The 19,073-nt window shown below is 34.8% G+C and overlaps 1 protein-coding gene across 7 annotated transcripts in view; it reads left to right on the top strand.

The window, feature by feature from the left end:
• LOC148614726 (uncharacterized) overlaps positions 1–19,073 on the top strand; it is a 40,868-nt gene that overhangs the window by 10,517 nt on the left and 11,278 nt on the right. For 6 of the 7 annotated variants that reach the window (XM_088589026.1, XM_088589021.1, XM_088589023.1 and 3 more), the window contains one exon: positions 2,109–2,200. In XM_088589026.1, the coding sequence (XP_088445152.1) occupies positions 2,109–2,200 (92 nt within the window). Of the gene's footprint in view, positions 1–2,108; positions 2,201–15,048; positions 15,172–19,073 lie in introns of all 7 variants that reach the window. The other variant, XM_088589028.1, reaches the window with a different exon arrangement.

Here is a 19,073-nt window from a genome sequence, read left to right as displayed (position 1 = left end):
TGTTTATATAGTCCAGATTCAGTATCACAAATATGGTAGTTTGGTTAATGCCGCTACTTTTCAGGTATCGTTAATATTTTGAAGTATTTTCAAAAGCATTTATTTATTCTCAGTTAAAGATAAATTACTAGCTATGTAAAAATTATTGTTCTAATTCATGATATTTTATAGTAATTCGAATAAAGTTTTATCAGCAACATTTTGGATAAATTTACGGATAATTTCACGCGAAGTAAAGTTAGATAAAGATTTTACATTTTATAATAGAAAGTTTAGTAAAGTACATTTATACTTTTGAATCGAAGTTCCGAATATTTTGAGCATAGATTTCAGGTATTGTTCCTGGAGAAAATATAGTATTTTCTACTTAGATCTATGTGTTATTAATGAATTGTATTTATTTACAATTGATGATTATTGTTTTTCAGAATTTAATAAAATATTAAAAGTTGGACGGCTCATTTTCTTATAGCAGTGGCCATATTTTTCTAGAATAGTTTGTGGGATGGATTCCACTGCGACATATTAATTAAATTAAATTATTTAATTATAAAATTGAAGGTCTTTGGTTCCGTTTTAAGTGTAAAAGTGGTAACCCATAACTTTCAGATGTTTGGTAATTCTCACGAAGTTCAAGATTGACTGCGACTTATATATTTCAGTCATAATTCTTCAAAAAGGTATAAATATTTATAAGTCAAAATTCTTCAAAAATGTCATATTCTTTCAAAGTGTATGAGTGTGAACACTTTGAAGTTCCATAAAGGTCTAAAATTTCTGTATAAACTGTCTGAAATTGTCAATATAAATAGTTACTCTGTATCTTACCGATGTCTATAGATCTGCAACCAAAAGAATTCAGTCTAATATCTTTAAAGTCAGGGGCGTAACAGGTACGGCAGGCAATAATGTTTGTTGGTACTGCATGCCATACATAAAAGTCGGGTAAAAAATAGAAAAAAAAATCAAGTTTAAACATAGCAAGGCTTCCTTCCCGTCGTACGATTCGGGACTCGGGTGCTACGCATTTTTTTTTGGAATCACGTACATGTACTGTATGTAATTCAGTCAGGGAAGTATTCTCGAGCTAATGACTGTCAGAATCTGTCAGGAACTCTTCTAATACACATATCTGTTCTACTTAGAACAGTTCCTGACAGGAGGGTGTCAGGACCCATGACAGAGCCCTGACAGATCCTGACAAGGTGTTTCGCGGGTCAGAACAGTTTCTGACAGTTTAGAGCTGTTCTATGACAGCGAATCCTGACAGGATCGAAGACAGGTTAGAAGTGATCGCATTTGTACATGTATCACAGTAAATAATTTTGTACATTATTTTTAACATTAGTAACATATAATTTCGAGAAAAAAGTGAACTCAGAAAAGTTAAATAACAAATAGCCTAATCATAATGTACATATTAAGTACCAGGCCATATAAAATTCAGACTGCCTATGGTAGAGGTGATTCATGGTCTAGGAACCCCATTCAACACATGACGCCTTTCCTGTTGACATAAGCCATATTTTACATAACGATGGTACTTTTTGTAATCAGATTTTTTTTAGAAACCTTACATTTATATATCACACTAAAATCAACCAAATCAAACCAAATCTAGATCGATAAATCTTCCTAAGTCCCAATTGCATACACAATCTATGCAATGAAGCGACCTAAAATAACTATGACTGCTAATGTGGTCTGTAACTTTTTTTTTTAAAAGTGAATCACCCTCCATATCCTATAAAGACTGCTGCTTAGTTTGTAAGAAATACACTAAATGTCTTGTTCAGGAATAAAACTTTTGTATCATCATGCTCACTGGATAATAGGTAGGTTGCGTACGGGTTTTCGTCGGTTGAGTTTTACGCCTAGTTGGTCGTAACTGCCTTGCTGCACGTGGGGCAGTAGATTGTTTGAATTTGATAATATTTATACAGATTTGTCATCCTTTGAGCAGTTTATCTTATCAGTGCTATCTGCTAATCCCCTTGTTAAAGTATTTCCACTGATTTTGCGAAAAAAAACAAGACTCACATCCAGAAAAAAAGAGATACATTAAAAATGCAGGACATTGTAATAACAAACTTACTTATTTTGTTTAGTGATGAAACAACTACTGTTGACAGACCAGAGTCTTTCTGGAGGGATTTTCGTTTGGACAATACATTGTACAACATATCAGGAAGAAATAATGGTAGTGTATATTATTTTTTCTACGTAAACAATTCTTAAACCTTTAAATAAAAAATGCTGCAGATACGAGCAAGCCATGCATGGTATGAAAAATAGTGTATCAAAATTACGCTCTTATTTGGCTATGAAAATAAGACAAACATTAATTTTTATTTGTTAAACAGCTAAAGTAATGAAAGAGGTTGTTCCATTGTGTACCACTACTGTGAAAGGATTACATGTTTTGTATATACTACTAACTTAAACAAAATTGAACTTATTCCATAAACCATCAACTTTAATTGCAACTATAGAATCTAGTTTTATTATTTGTTTGTTAACTTCTGTTATTAACCTTAATATCGAAAATCTAAAAAAAAATCTACTGATAAATATTTAAGGAGATAGACCTAGGGTAAGGGACTTAACTCTTGAAATCAGTGATATGTTTGTACCATAATTAATTTCACCAAAGCCTTTCAAGCTTTCATTTGAAGCAGAATAAAATCAACCCAAATTACATAGATGCTTACAAGTGATTGATGTAAAATGCTGAATACAAACGTTCCATTGATATTTTGAAGAGTTGTGTCCCTTACCCTAGCTCTACCTCCTTAAAACAAGTATGGGTTATTATACCCCGCTTGAAAAGCGGATGGTATATAGTGATTATGGTGTCCGTCTGTTCGTCGTCACCTGTTCTAAACTCTTATGAAACTGCTGAATGGAATTTGATGAAACTTTTACTGATTTTTCAATTCATTACGCTATTGTGCACCTCCTACAAATGCACTTTGTTTCCCTATCTGAATGCTTTTAGGTTTCCTGCTGCAAATTATGTACTATGTCATATGTCGTCCATAGGGGAATACTCTGTTAATCCGCAATTCCCTCAGTATGATTAAAGTGACAGACTCAGTACTACACAATTTCATTTCTCACCCTCTATCATGTTTTACCATCTGAATAACTTTTGGTATTTCCTGGTGTAAACTGTTGACTTCAGTACTTGTTGACCGGGGGAAAGGGGTGATCTTCTTATGCGCATAACCTCTAAATTTAATGAAACTTTCACATATTCTTTATTACATGATACCATTGTACACTCCTGTTTTATTTTCCATCTTAATGTTTAAATCACTTATTGTATCCTATTTAATTTAATGGATGAAAGTGGGGGTATCACCAAGTGAGCTTTGTTTACAGTTTTTCTTGTTTCTTGAGTTGTAGTTTTATGTGTATGTGTATATGAACGAATGAATAAATAATTTATTAAAGTGCAACCTGAATTTTTCATGTTCAAATACATAGATTACAGATATATTTTTAGCCAGCCAGATAGGCTTACGAAGCACTGTCATATGTACACATTAAGTTAAGTAGAAAATGAGGGTTCTATAAATTTAACGTCATTTGTTATAGGTGAAATAAGTTTGAATAAGCAAGTTTTTATATAACACCACGTCGTATATCTAAACAGTCTATGATATAGTTTGCAACAATTTTGGAATTATTCGTCAGCAGTTTTTTTAGCGCATCTAAAGGAGAGTCAAAATTTATGGAAGACAGTTGTTGTATAAGTTCATTTCGCCTAATTGCGTAACCAGAGCACAAAAGTAGGAGGTGGTTTTCGTCTTCAATGAGGTTAGAGTTACACACTTTGCAGAATCTACGGTCTAACGGAATATTGCGATAGCGGCCTTGTTCCACTTCTAATGATAGTGTCCCGCATCGTATTCTGGCAATAACTGATCGCTGTTTCCTCGATAAACAGTTTTTCACATACGCTTCAGTACTAAAATCGGTCTTAAATAGCTTATATGTTCTAAGTTTTGGCATGTCTTGAACTTTTGTATTCCACTCGATTTTGAAATTGTCTATAAGTGTAGTCTTTACTGAGTCAATAATGTACTTTGTCGATATCAAGTCTTGATTGTCTGTATGATTAAGTAAATTTGCCAGACCACTATTGTTCAAAATTGTTTTAACACTATTAAACCATGTATTTTTGTATCGTGCCGAAATCTCAACATCCCAACTAAACACTTTTCGACAAATTCTGGATTCCGGTAAGTTCATAAGTCTACACCACAATCTAATTGCGTTACACTGATTGTTTATGTGTACTGGAGTCCATCCAATATCACCCGTTATTGCTGGAATCGGTGAGGTTTTCCCAACACCTAAGAAAGTACGAATAGCCCGATACTGAAGTCTTTCTAATACATCATATCGTTTCAAACCCCAAACGCCTGACGCATAGTCCATTACGGGGATGACAGTATTATCGTATATCTTTGCGAATGTAGCATAGTCCATGTTACCCATATGAAGATATTTGGAGGTTAATGATCCAAGTGCCCTGCTAGCCGCAACTGGGAGTTCTTTTACAGATATGTTGTAGTCTATATTTTCAGAGACTGTTAAACCAAGATAGCGATATCTATCAACGAAGTAAATTGCTGTATTACCAAGCATAAACGAGAAATCACATCTGTCAGTTGTTGTTTTACGAACATGCATAATCTTTGTTTTATCAATATTCACATGTAAACAGTTTAATTTTGTCCACTCATGTAAGACGTCAAGTTGGCGTTGCAGACCGTATGGACTATCAGAGATAAACACAATATCATCCGCATAAAGTAAGCAGCTTATCATATCCTTTCCAACTTGAACGCCGCATGATAAATTGTTAATTTGTGGTACTAAACAGTCAATGAATAACGCAAAGAGCGTAGGAGCAAGATTATCGCCTTGGCGTACTCCTGTATCAACTGAGAACCAATCGGTGAGAATCCCGGGAGACAAGCGGACAGCAGTTTTCAGTTTCGAATAAAGACATCTGATAGTATTGAACATATTTCCATGTATACCTGAACTTAAAAGTTTATTCCATAAAATAGTATGGTTGACCGAGTCGAAGGCTTTGCTAAAGTCTACGAAACACAAGAAAGTATCACAGTTCATTAGTTTTCTATTACGCAAAATTGTACACAAGGAATAAATATGATCCAGACATGATCTGAGACACCTAAATCCGTTTTGCTCTTCACTCAATAGATTATTGTTCTCAAGATATCTAACAAGTCTTTCATTCATTATTTGACTAAATACTTTAGCGACAGTTGACGTAAGACTAATTCCTCTGTATCCTAATGGATCACGGTAGTCCTTTCCATTCTTTAAAATCGGACAGATGATACTTTGGCACCACATATCAGGTACTATTCCATGTGAAAAACAAACATTATATAGTTCATGAAGAATGTTGGTTAGTTTGTCACTTTTCAAAATTTCATTTGGAACATTGTCGACTCCGACTGCTTTACCATTCTTTAAACCATGTACCGCACGTTTAACATCTTCAATCGATATAGGATCGTTTATACTTTGTTGTTCAGTATCAATCGTTTCATTTGTATGGTTCAAACTTTCAAATTCTTGTTCTAACTGTGTGTTTAATTGTTCTAATTGTTCAAAAAAATCATTGTCCACATTCTGAATATCACCAGAAAAAAGTTTCGCGTATTCCTGTTTCCATCTAGACAGAATATCGTTTGGGTTATGAGAAACACTACCGTCACCCATTATCACGCTATTAATTGTTTTTGTATCTTTCCCGGGTCCAAGTTTGTTTACTTCCCGCCAAAATTCTTTCGGGTTCTTCTGGTTAAACGTTTTAATATTATCAAGTCTTTGAGCCACATATTTACGTTCTTCTTGTCGTAGACGTTTATCAAATTGTCTTCTCTTTATTTTAAACGTGTTTTTCAGTTCATTTTTAATCCGTCTGTCTCTTTTAAATTGTAGGTATTTTTTCTCAGCTTTGTTTCTATCAATAAGTCTCGTAAATCATTGTTCCAGTATGGTTTAGCATTTCGTCGTTTACGTTGTTCGAACTTGGTGTATAGTCTTTGTAGTCAACCTTGTTGTCCATTTCATGATGAATAGCTTCAATGAATGATTCGTATATAGTGTTAATTCTATCGTCAATATTGCGGATATCGAGTAAAGAGTCGATAACATTTTCGAGACATCGCATGCATCGTTCACTGGTAAATAAGTCTTTGAAACATTATATTTACGTGTTGATTGATATTTTATATTCGTAGTATCAGTGACGTTTTCGGTTGTATCTAATATGTTCTTGTTGAGTTGATCATATTCTGAGATTCTAAATGAACAGGTAAGTATAGAGTGATCCGGTAATCGTGTATTCGTCGAAAGTTGAACACCATTTTCAATTATCAGAGACGAAATCAGTTTTACTTCAAAGTTACAAACATTCGGAAGTACTGTATATGGGACAATCATATAGTCAACTACTGATTTCCCGATGGGTGAAACAAACGTAAAATTGTCTTTCGAGTAATCACCACGTCCGTTTAGCATACAGCAGTTAGAGTCCTTCAAGAAGTCTAGCAAATAGTCACCAAATGCGTTTCTTGTTTCGTCAATAGGAATACGTTTTGGCAAATAGTCTAATGAATCATTAAAATCTTGGAGATTTCCAACTCGTTCATTGAAATCACCGCAAATGAAAATCGGACAACCTGTACTATAAAGATACATCTGAGATAAAAGACAGTCATAGAATTCTTGAGCAATTTTACCTCTACTCGATCGCTCGGGTTGTAGATAACACACGCATAAATATAAAGTTAGCTCTGGGTCATCTTTGTTTTTTAAATAAATCCATAAAATGTCATCTCTACTATCGTCTAGAATGTTTACTTCAAAACTGTCATATAGCGAGTTTTTAATTAAAAAACCAATACCTCCACTACCACGCCATGCGTTGTTCGAAATTTGTTTTCCATTGTTTCCAATACAATGATAACCTTCCAAATTAATAGTCTGATCATTTCTCAAGTGACTTTCGCAAAGTCCAACTATATCGTAGTTTAATGCAGTTAAAATACTTTCTCGTAATTCCCTACTATCATCGTTTTGTCGTGTCACATACCAACCATTACAATTCCAACAAGCCAGTCTTAATTCGGCATCGTTACTATTTGACTGGCTTAACTGTTAATTTTGCTTCACGGTTACACGCCCGCCTCGAAATTGAAGTTCTGGAATTGATTTGATTATCTGTCTCAAATTAGCGTCGTTGATGCGTTCTTGTCGTGTACGATCTGTTTCTATGTAGATATTTTTGTAATCATTTATGTCTTTTAGTTTTCGTTTGTTCTTAAGGACATCAACACGTTGATTTTCATCTCCGAAAGTAACAAGAACTGGTTTCGGACGTTGTGTATTGTTTACTCTTCCGTTATTCGGATTACCGATCTGCTGAGCGCTAACTACACTAAACTCTAATCCAATTGATCTTAGTATTCCGTTAACATACGTCTCCAGGCTATCAGTATTTAATCCTTCAGATTTAATGTTTCTAAATACAAGTTTTGGCTGAACATTTTTCATACTAACAGACGGTAGATCATTGTTTATTTCTTGTTGTTTACTTTCATAATTTGACATTTTAGTTTCCAGTTCCTTTATTTTGTTGTCAACTTGAGCAAATTCTAAAGTCATTTCATCTTTTAGTGTTTTCATGCTCATCTTTATTTCGTTTGTAAATTTTGTCTCTAAATTTGAAATTCTCTGTTCGAGTGACGTTCTCAGGGAATCTTGATTTTGTTTTACTGTCAACATTAGTTTATAAAGGTCAGCAGTGGAAACAGTTTGATCCGACTGGGTAGATGTTGTATCGGATGTTGTCGACATTGTTAAATTAATAGGCTTAGGACAGGAATATGAGTAAGATTTAGTGTTCATTCGTTTTGGTGTAGGCCGATAATAATCACTATCTGAATCTGATGTACTGTACCTAGGCCTTTGATTGGGCTGATTTTTGTGTCTCGGCATAAATAATCGGTGCAAATATACCTTTCAATTCTTCTGATATTTTCTTTTATCACAATAAAAGTCTAGATGTTATAATAAATCCATGTTTACACTATAAATTTTCACCGAGAAAAAAACAAACGTCCATCTTGTTGAGCCTCACTTTCACATGTGTATACATGTAAAACTTTTTAGGGCTACCATTTGTAGATCTGAGATTAATACCTCCGTTAATTTAATAGCACAAATCAGTTACATAAAGAGAGAATATTGTTGAAAATAAGCACTTCCACTTCTATATAGATATAAAACATATAGATACAAGAATAAATTCCATCCCTTTTTGTCAATTAACACAAACAAAATAGAAAAAAATAAACGAAATATAAATAAATAAATACCCGTCACCCGTCACTGTTTATATACGCTCCTCAAAAACATTTCTACAAATAGTTAATTCATGACTAGAATGAGAAAAATAAGGTGTGTGTATTGGGGAAAAGGGGGGTGTTCCACTTCTGGGGAAACGATCTTTATGCGGATCCTAGAAATTTGGCAATTAACTAACTCAACCCTTAATTTACCACTAAAGCTTAAGGCTACGAAATATTTTATAACTACTTGAAAAGGGATCCTTTGAGTAAAATAAACTGCCAAATTTGAAACTTTCTCTGAGCAGTTCATATATGGATCCTAATCTGGTCCCCTGGTCAATATCATAAGCGAACCTAGGATCGCTAAAATATAGACTCAGGTCACCAGCGACGGATATGTGCAATATATGAGTAAATTGCCGCTTATGAAATAAAATAAAAACAAAGATTAGATTATCTAAATTAACTCTGTAATTGTGCAATTATCAAAAGACGCTATCATTAATTTGAAAAAAAAATATTTAAACGTAATTTTCTTTAAATTTAAATATTAAAACGTATTTAAGTGAATAAAATAAAGTCAAATTCGTTCAGCCAATCAAGAGACAGAAGACGTCACTGATGACCCGGGGTTATATTTGAGAGAAATATGTGGAACGAAAATTTTACCCGGGCTTCCAGGTTAATATGGATCCTAGAAATCTGGAGATAAACTAACCGGTAGTGAGATAACCTGACCACAAATGGCATGAAAGTTCACCACCAAATTTCCAGGGTGTGCATATGAACCGTTGTCCCGAACAGGGAATTCTAAGTTAAGAGAAAACGTCATGTAGGGGACCGCTCTTCAAGGTGTTATATAAAAATTCCTACGGCAAAACCTTTACAGGCCTTGTAGGGTAAGTTAGTTACCATACCGATTAGTTCACCACCAAATTTCCAGGGTGAGTATACGAACCGTTTTCCCAAACAAGAAATTCGAAGTTGCAAAGCAACTCATGAGGGAGACCCCTCTTCAAGGTGTCGTAAAAGTATACTACGGCAAAGCATTTACAGACCATTCAGGGTTCGTTAGTCACCATACCGATTAGTTCACCACCAAATTTTCAGGGTGTGCAATTGGACTGTTCTCCCTAACATGGAATTCAAAGTTGGGAAAAAACGTCATGTAGGGGACCCGTCTTCAAGGTGTTATAAAAAACTCCTACGGCAAAGTTTTTACATGCCATTCATGGGTAGTTAGTCACAATACCGGTTTGCTCACTTCTAAATTTCCAGGATGTGCATATGAACCATTCACCCAAAACTGGAAATTCCAAGTTTGTTTGTACGTTTTTGTTTGTGTGTTTTTACAAAAAGGCATATAATTTATTTTTGTATATATATATAGAAGGGGAATTGTTTATTTTTAACATTATTCTGTCTTTATGTAATTAACTGAATTGAGTTCTATAATTGAAGTTGACAGAGTTATCAATGTCAGATCCAGACATTTACAAATCGGACCCTAAACCAGGGTCCAAAATTAGTTAATTAATCATATCAGCATGACAACAAATATCTTACGTCTATGAAGATATTCAAAATTTTATTCAAAAAGTTTTCCATTTCAGTTTCTATAAAGCAATTTGGAATGCATTAGAAATACGTGCATAAACGCAATAGTGTCAACAATTTTAATACGAAATAATCCAATGATAATAATTTGAAATAAAATGGCAAAGTCCGTTGTGGGCTTGTTACGTTTTATGGTTTTTAGATATTGGAGTTTTCTCGCGCTTTCTTATTGTTTACTGCCTTATTGTTCGCTGGCTTGAGCTTGGTACCACCACTATATCATAAATACATAAAGAAAAACTTCAGCGAATTATACTTTAACACTACTCTACTTAGTTGATTGCCGTAAAAAGCTCTGCTAAATAATTACTGTAACAGCAGTATTAAAACGCAGCATACTGCCGCTACTTCAGATAACCATAACAAATTCCAATGGTTTCGTTTCACTCCTGTATGTATCTGTATTTTGTAACTTAAAGATGACCTCAACACAAGAATAAACTAAACTTGAAAGTTGAATTACTGAGGTACTTATTACATATTGCTAGAAGCTTTTTACGCAAACGAACCAAAGCCGACCTTCTGTACAATGTACATGAGATTCCTCTGTCCATTAAATACGATTTCAGTTCGGGTACTGGCATCCGACTAAAATTTCCAGGAAAGCTTAAGTGAGACATCGACATTGTTTACGTTGACAACTATAAACCGGAAGTAAGGATGCTGAACTTTTTGATCGGCTAATATATGCAATGCTCCTCCAAATAGGAGAGGTAACATAACTCGAAAGTTCCCTATTAGATCGCTATGTCTGTAATGTTTTTGTGTTTTGCGGGTTTTAGCTGTTGTCAACATCATGTTTATAGAATGATATTCAGGCTGTTGTTTTTCTATGCAATTATGATACTATCAATTACTGTCGGAAGTTATAGCCTTTTTTCTTTAACGATTGCAGATCGGAACTGATATCGAGAGTCTGCATTTTTTTTATTATATCTGTTACCCCTCGCCGCAAAAATAGTTTCATCATTAATTTGAGCAAGTGCGAATTATTGTTATATTAATGAAAGGTTATGAATCTGTGTTACTTTTATACGGGTCCAATTTCTGTATACGTTATCGGGGTTCGTTTATAATATCAACGGTTGAGTTCAAGATTCAATATCAAATTATATTCTCATTAATTGTATTACTATACAGTGAGATAAAAGAAAACAACAAATTTTGATCAATACAAAAATACAATGGCCATTCTGTAAAGAATTATGAGAGAATGTAAAACGTATTATAATACTGTTTACAAAAATGTAAATATGTAAAGAGTATATTAGAAATAAATAAATCTATGAACATTAAAACACGTTTTAGCAACTTAGTTGTCAGTTTCTATAAACGTATAATTCTTCCATTAGTAAGTGCCAGATAAAAAGACGACCGTGTGGTGATCTGTAGCTATTTAGTTGTTCTTTGATTAACTTTTGAAGGATTCTACACTTAAATCAAATGATATGTACCCCTTATGCAGAAGTAACGAGTAAGTTTGGCCAATGCCACCGACACTTCAACTGATATTAGTCATTACCTTTCAAATATCTTGTGGTAGAAATGTCAGAAGAACAAGCCAAGAGCAAAGAGAGTTGACCCTGGAACCTATCTCTTAGTCAGTAATGTCCCTCTTAGGTCAGTTTAGTATGATACTTCGATAGAAAGTAAATGGCAATTTATATACTCTCAAGAACATGATACACACCTTCCCAAATGCGCTCTTAACCATGAAAAAGCATTCAATTATTCTGTACATCTGTATGCATTTTATCATACTGAGAAAGCAAATTCATACTTAGCAGAGGAACACTTCCTAAGGTGCATATTTATGCAAGTTCAACACATATCAAACTTCTGTCACATCTTTTCCATCATTTTAGCTGCAAACACCTCTGTGTAAGTTTCATGGAATTTAAAAAAAAACTACATGTAATAAATACACGTATACGTACATCTTGTCTTCATGTACATTCGTATCTTACAAGTTACAAGTTGGTGAGTGTATATAGTCAAAACCTATAACATCTGTGTAAACGCAAACACATGACATTAATAAATCATTAAAATAACTACATTTAAACTAAGTAAAACATCAGTACATAATATTTACATAAACACGATATTATAAAGCTAGAACATTGTTGTTTCTACTGAGAACGGTACTATTACTCATTATTTTAGGCTGACCTTTTGTGTACCCTACTTAAGTAAATACTTCCGGACACTGTTAGTGGACAAATGGTGCCGATGCTCAAAATGTTTTATTAATTTCAGGCTCTAACATTATTATACTTTTAACAAATTGCATTATACGTAAAAAACATATAAATATTATAAATTTTTAAAATTTATGTGCCATTCGCAGAAAAGGGGGGATGGGGCTTTGACCCCAAACATAACCTGCTGGAAACACCAAAGAATCGAGGCTGTTTTGTAATGATTTTTATCGCAATTTTAGTTAGAGAAATGAAGATATTACTAGAAAAAAGTCAGTTTATAGCTCCGTCATTGTTTTAAAGATGTGATTTTTTCAAAGTTTCACTGTTGTCGCCTATGGGAAATAAATAGTACCGTTCTATCTTCTAGGACATAATTCGACTGTCTTTTTGGATATAAACCACTAAAACCCCCAAAAATCTTTCGTAACACAGTGTTAGCCAATCATTTGCACGATATGACTGACGCTGACAAACAGCTGACTGTTCCTATACTTGGTTTAATTTTCGTTTTCGTGCTAACATATATACTCAATACTGTTAAACCCGGTTTGCACACATGTGTAATGTATGACGGACTGAGGAGTTTCTTAATGTCATTGGCTATCGTTTGGGGTCTCTCACGCACGGAGTAAATCATCAAAGTGGGTCATTGTGTATTCGGGGGGAAATAAGTTTTCATGTGACAACGTTCATTCATAAAATATGCACGCTATATACAGCATTGTATAACCTACAGGATTTGCTGAATCTTTGACCCAGCAATTTTTTTTTTTTTTGGATAAAATCAACACTTTCCAGTTCATGTAAGACAGATCTTATATATATATGTATATACAAATAATGATTATAAAGAAAAGTTAATGACAGTGTTTTGAAGTGCTGAATGTACATACACGTTATGTTGGTTCTGAAAGCAAATGATACTGGCAATTCCTCTTGATATATTTTATACAGCTGCAAATCAAGTATACAGTTTTTGTCTAAGGAAACATTTTTTCAGGCTACAAATGTATGTGAATATTTAGAATTAGATAACATTGTTTGATACAATATTTAGTTGAAATATATTTTAAAGTGTTAATTGTGAGTGAGTCGATACCAATGGATGGATATAGCATTAAAGTCCTTTATAAACCGGTATTTTTGTTTCATTAGAAATTTCGAATGTTTTTCGTTGAGTACATGACTGTAAATGGGAATTTTTTCCATAGTGCAGTTCTATTCTCCTTTGTTAGAGAACTGTTTAACTAGGGCTAATGTAAAAACAAAGACCTTATAGATGTAAATTCTTAGAAAATCACACATTACAGAAGAGTAATTGTGTGATAGGGAAAACAAGCCATCATCCCTTCTTGTACATAATATGCATATATTTTTCTTTATTGTTTCATTTGATATTTTTCATGTTTGTACATTGTAATGTCCAAGCCAGTCACCTAAACTTAATATTGTTTCACAAGTATTTTAATAAACATATATTTAAAAAGAAACATAATGCTGTAGTGCCAACATGTTTTAAGTATGTAAATATCTTACGTAAGACTAAATAGATACCAAGACTTGATAATTAACTGTATAATTAAGGCTATACAAAATCAGGGATAAGATTATAGCATATCCGGATTAAGGACTGCGTCCTAGCACTTAACATAGGTGGATTAGGTGACATGAAATGGCTTTTCACATATTTTTTCATAGAGGTTCAATAAGGGGTTTTAATATATTTGCTCTTTGTGTATATAGCTATTTTCCTTCAATGGGCCTCACCTGGAGTGAAAACATAACTTTATGTTTGGTAAACTCGGCCACTTGGACAACGGCCGCCATACAAGAAACATCTATTTTAATAAAGTTATATTGTGTTAACTTGGTTTTCATTCCAGCCTATTACGTCACACCATAAAAACAGAACATCACGTGATCTGACTCCTAAACTCAAGATCACAAATGGTAGAGAACCCGTGATTCCTGTACGACGCTCTACATGTCAAGAAATCAAGGCAGTGCTAAACAGGGGGCCACACCAACTAACTTCATCAAAACCAGAAGTCAAACAGCCCAGGAGACCCAGGATCCAGTTGACCAATTACTCGAAGAAATTACAGATTCACTGGACCAACAGCAACAGTCTAGACAGATTAGTCAACCTACTCCTGTAGAGTCAGAATCAAGTGGTATCAGTAACACAAATTCTAATCTCCAAGTCATTAATAATTTAAGAAGGCGAAATATGGCGCATATAATTCTACAACATTTTCATGACGAGACCACCCAAGTCCCATCACTGTGGTGGACCATGTTTGAAAATTATATACAAATAAATGGTCATGATAAACCGGCTGCAGCAGCCTCTTTTCCATTTCACATTCAGGGTCAGGCATTAACCTGGTACCATTCGTTGCCTGAGGGAACGAAAAAGGACATTGATCTTTTAAAAGCCTCCTTTCTAGAGAGATTTAAACAAAGAAATACCAACACTGAGCTGGATAGGTTGCAGCAATATCCACATGAGACTGGGATACAATATTTAACACGTGTCCAAAACTTACAAAATGGAGTGCAAAATATGAGTGAAGAAACAATTATAGGTTTAACAGTTCATGGATTGCAGCACAATATTAAACCGTTTGTTGTGGGAAAAGATCCCAAAACCATGAACCAGCTTAGACAAGCTATACAGTTAGCAACAAGTGTGGCAGAGTGTTCACCAGCAACACCTGTACCAGTAAATATGACCGTTCAGCATCAAGCAGCACAAAATACATGTACGAACAATACTTCCAATGCTACTTCTATTAATGATTTATGTTCTTCCATTGTAGAAGGTATTCGATCTGCATTTAAAGAAGAGGTGATGGCATTTTCACATGAAAAAAAGGGACAGTACCGGTCAAGGGGTCAAGACAGGTCAGGACAGCAGTCACAATCAAAGTGCATCTACTGTGGTAAGTCGCATGTAAGGGATAGGAGAAAGTGTCCTGCATTCAATGTTAAATGTCGTCATTGTGAAAAATTAGGTCATTACAAAGAGGTATGCTGGCAAAGAGAACGAGAACAACAACAAAATCAACAAAACCAAAATTGACTAGTCAGAAAAAGGCAAATCACAAAACAGACTAACATTACAAAATCTTTGAACAAAGAAATCATCTCAAATTCAAATCATGTTTTACAAATCTCAGCATTAAGGGGCAATTCAGTACACATCACTGTCAAAGGTCAAAATGTTAAGGCATTAGTTGACACAGGAGCGACCATCAGTTGTTGTTCCCTCAACCTTCTCAAATCTTTAAATTTTGACCTCTCACAAATACAAAAATGCCACGTTCAAGATGCTGTAGGTGTAGGAGGTGAACATCATTCAATCATAGGTCTCATACTTTTGTCTTTCAACATAGGACACATGTCCTTCATATACAAGTTTCATGTTTTTCCAAAAATGCAACAGAGTCTGATTCTTGGATTTGACTTTTTAACAAAACACAGAGCAAACATTGATTGTCCAACACATACTTTACACATCCCAGAACCAGACAGTGAAGAAATTCCAATCACACACTCTATTGCATTAGACAGTGGCTTAGCTAGAACAAAAAGACACATGAAAATCAAACCAATGCATCAAGTTGATATACCAATTAAAGTGTCACATCTCAAGAATACCATTGCACTTCTAGAACCTTTACAAAACCTACCAACACAATCACTCGCAGGCGCAAAATGCTTAGTCAAACTAGATGAAACGGGTGACTCATGCATCAGGATCATGAACCCAACAAAGAAAAACATACATTTACCAGCAAATGTAGTTGTTGCATCAGTCTGTCAAGTTGAATCCAATTCAATCACACCATTACAAGACCCACCAAATGATGAAAACCAACACACTACATGTACCATGAATCATACCGAAGATCAACCATGTTTAGATTTTGACTTGAGCCACTCAGACTTGACAGAAGAACAAAAAACATTGCTTTTAGCATTTTTACACAAAAACAGAAAAGCATTTGCAAGAGATCTAACTGAATTAGGTTTAACTGATCTATACAAACACACAATAGATACAGGAGATGCAACACCAATCAGAAAAAGATTTTACAGACAATCACCAGCAGTCTTAGATACAATGAACAAACAGCTAGAAAAAATGCTAAAACATGACATAATTGAAGAGTCAAACAGTGAGTGGGCAGCTCCAGTGGTAATGTGCAAAAAGAAAAATGGTGAACTTAGATTTTGCTGTGATTTTCGTGCACTGAACAAAGTTACAAAGCCAAAATTTTTTCCACTGCCACGCATTGAAGATGTGCTAGACTCCCTAGGGCGTTCCCAGGCTCAGATATTCAGCACACTGGATCTGTTGTCAGGCTATTGGCAATGTCCATTAGATCCAGCTACTGCACAAAAATCAGCCTTTGTTACACCTAGTGGGGTATACCAATGGAAACGTCTACCATTTGGTTTAGCAGCAGCACCTTCATCATTTCAACACCTGCTGACACAAGTGCTACATCGTCTGAACTACCAAATTGCACTAGTCTATGTTGATGACATTTTGCTGTTCAGTAAAACATTTGAGGAACATTTAAAACATTTACAACTGGTTTTTGATAGATTGATAGCAGCAAACCTTACACTCAATCCAAGCAAATGTCAGTTCGCTCGCAAAAATGTCATTTACTTGGGCCACAAAATATCAAAACAAGGTGTTGAAGTTGATCATGAAAAAATTGAAGCAGTAAAATCTTTTCCAGTTCCAAAAAATGAAAAGGACATAAAAAGCTTTCTGGGTTTATGTGGGTATTACAGGCGGTTTGTCAAAGGTTTCAGCAAAATTGCAAGTCCACTTACAAACTTAACAAAAGAAAGTGTTACATTTCAATGGACAGAGCAATGTCAATCGGCATTTGACACATTAAAACATGCACTTACATCAGCACCAATACTAGCATACCCAGACATGTCCAAAGACTTCATTCTCACCACAGATGCAAGCGGCACAGCTATCGGCTATTACCTTTCACAGTTACATGAAAACAAACAAGAAAAAGTCATAGCTTATGGTGGTAGAAGTATGACAGAAGCTGAAAGAAAATGGTCAGCTAGTGAACATGAATGTTTAGCAATCCTAGAAGGAATAAAACACTACCATGTATATTTAGCATGCAAACATTTCCAAGTTTACACTGATCACAGAGCACTCAAATTTCTTAACAACATCAAACAAAGTTCTGGTCGTTTGGCTAGATGGTCAGTTCTGTTACAAGGGTATGATATGGAGATTTTGTACAGAGAGGGCAAAAGCAATGTAGTTGCTGACTGTCTCTCAAGGCGTAGCTATCCTGAGACACGGGAGGTTGATGTCACTGAGCCAGAGGATAGCATACCCACTGTCAACTCCATGAACAGTACAGACAATGATGCACTTGAAGTGACATTTCTTTACAATGAACCAACAGTAACAAAACCACCAACAATTGCGGAAGTCACAGTTTCAGACATTATACCAGTTGACATAGGCAAACTACAAAGTGAATGTACAGACTTTTGTCATTTGTACACATACCTTAAATCACAAGACTTACCAGATGATGAAAAAATGGCACGCAAAATCACAATTGAAGCAAATCAGTACATCATGCAAGATGGAGTCCTGTACCACCAATATGAACCAAGGTACAAGGGAAAACAAAAACATGACAGATTCATTAAACAACTTGCATTACCACGCACACTTCGAAATGATCTTATGAAAGCATACCATGATCAAGGACACTTTGGATTTGATCGCACATACAGGTCAATACAGCAAAAATACTTCTTCCCAGGCATGTATCAAGCTGTAGCAGATTACTGTAAAGCTTGTGATCCATGTCAAAAAGCAAAGTACCCACCACACTCAAAAAGAGTTCCAATGACACCAATGCCAATCACAGACACCTTTTCAAGATGGCACATGGACTTGATTGGTCCATTCAAAAAGAAACAAAACAAGGTTATCGCTTTATATTGATCATAGTAGATTCTTTCAGTAAATGGGTTGAAGCTCATCCTGTTAGATCTGAAACTGCTGAAGAAATTGCTACAGTCATGTACAAAGAAATTTTTACACGCTATGGAAGTCCACACTCTATTTGCACTGATAGAGGACAAGGTTTCATGAGCAAACTTGTGGCAGCAGTTAACCACATTTTCAATGTCAAACATAGTTTCACAAGTTCATACCATCCACAAACAAACTCCATAGCAGAACGCACAAACAAAACCATCATACAATGCTTACGAACTGTAGTAGATGAGTCACAATCCAACTGGCCTGAGTTATTACCAGGAGTACTCATGGCATTTCGTATGACACCATCAGCATCATCACAATTTTCACCATATCATCTTGTTTTTGGAAAAGAGATGAACATATTTTTTGATGCAAATCTCATTCCACGAGAAGATCTAAACAAAAATTTGAAAAAACACATTGACAACATTCTCAACAATTTGAAAATTGCCAAAACAATTGCAACTGAAAACTTAGCCATTGCACAACAACAACAGAAACAACATTATGACAAAAACACAGGAGTTCCAGACTTTAAAATCAATGACAGAGTGCTTCTTTACACTCCAAGAGTTCCAGTAGGGTACTCATCCAAACTGTACAAAAAACAAGATGGACCATTTTACATTGTTGACAAGGGTCCAAACTACACTTACAAACTTCGAAGGTGTGGTACAAACAAAGAAATCAAGAGTTTAATCAATGCAAATAGACTCAAACATTACCATGATCCAGATCACAGACAAAATTTAAATGCACCAGGACCAGACGTCCCACGTCCAGAATTAC

The sequence above is a fragment of the Perna viridis genome, chromosome 6 (genome assembly GCF_037379345.1).
Source record: "Perna viridis isolate PV_CMFRI_1.1 ecotype Kerala chromosome 6, ASM3737934v1, whole genome shotgun sequence".
NCBI lineage: Eukaryota > Metazoa > Mollusca > Bivalvia > Mytilida > Mytilidae > Perna > Perna viridis.
This window is presented reverse-complemented; position numbering and strand designations above follow the sequence as displayed.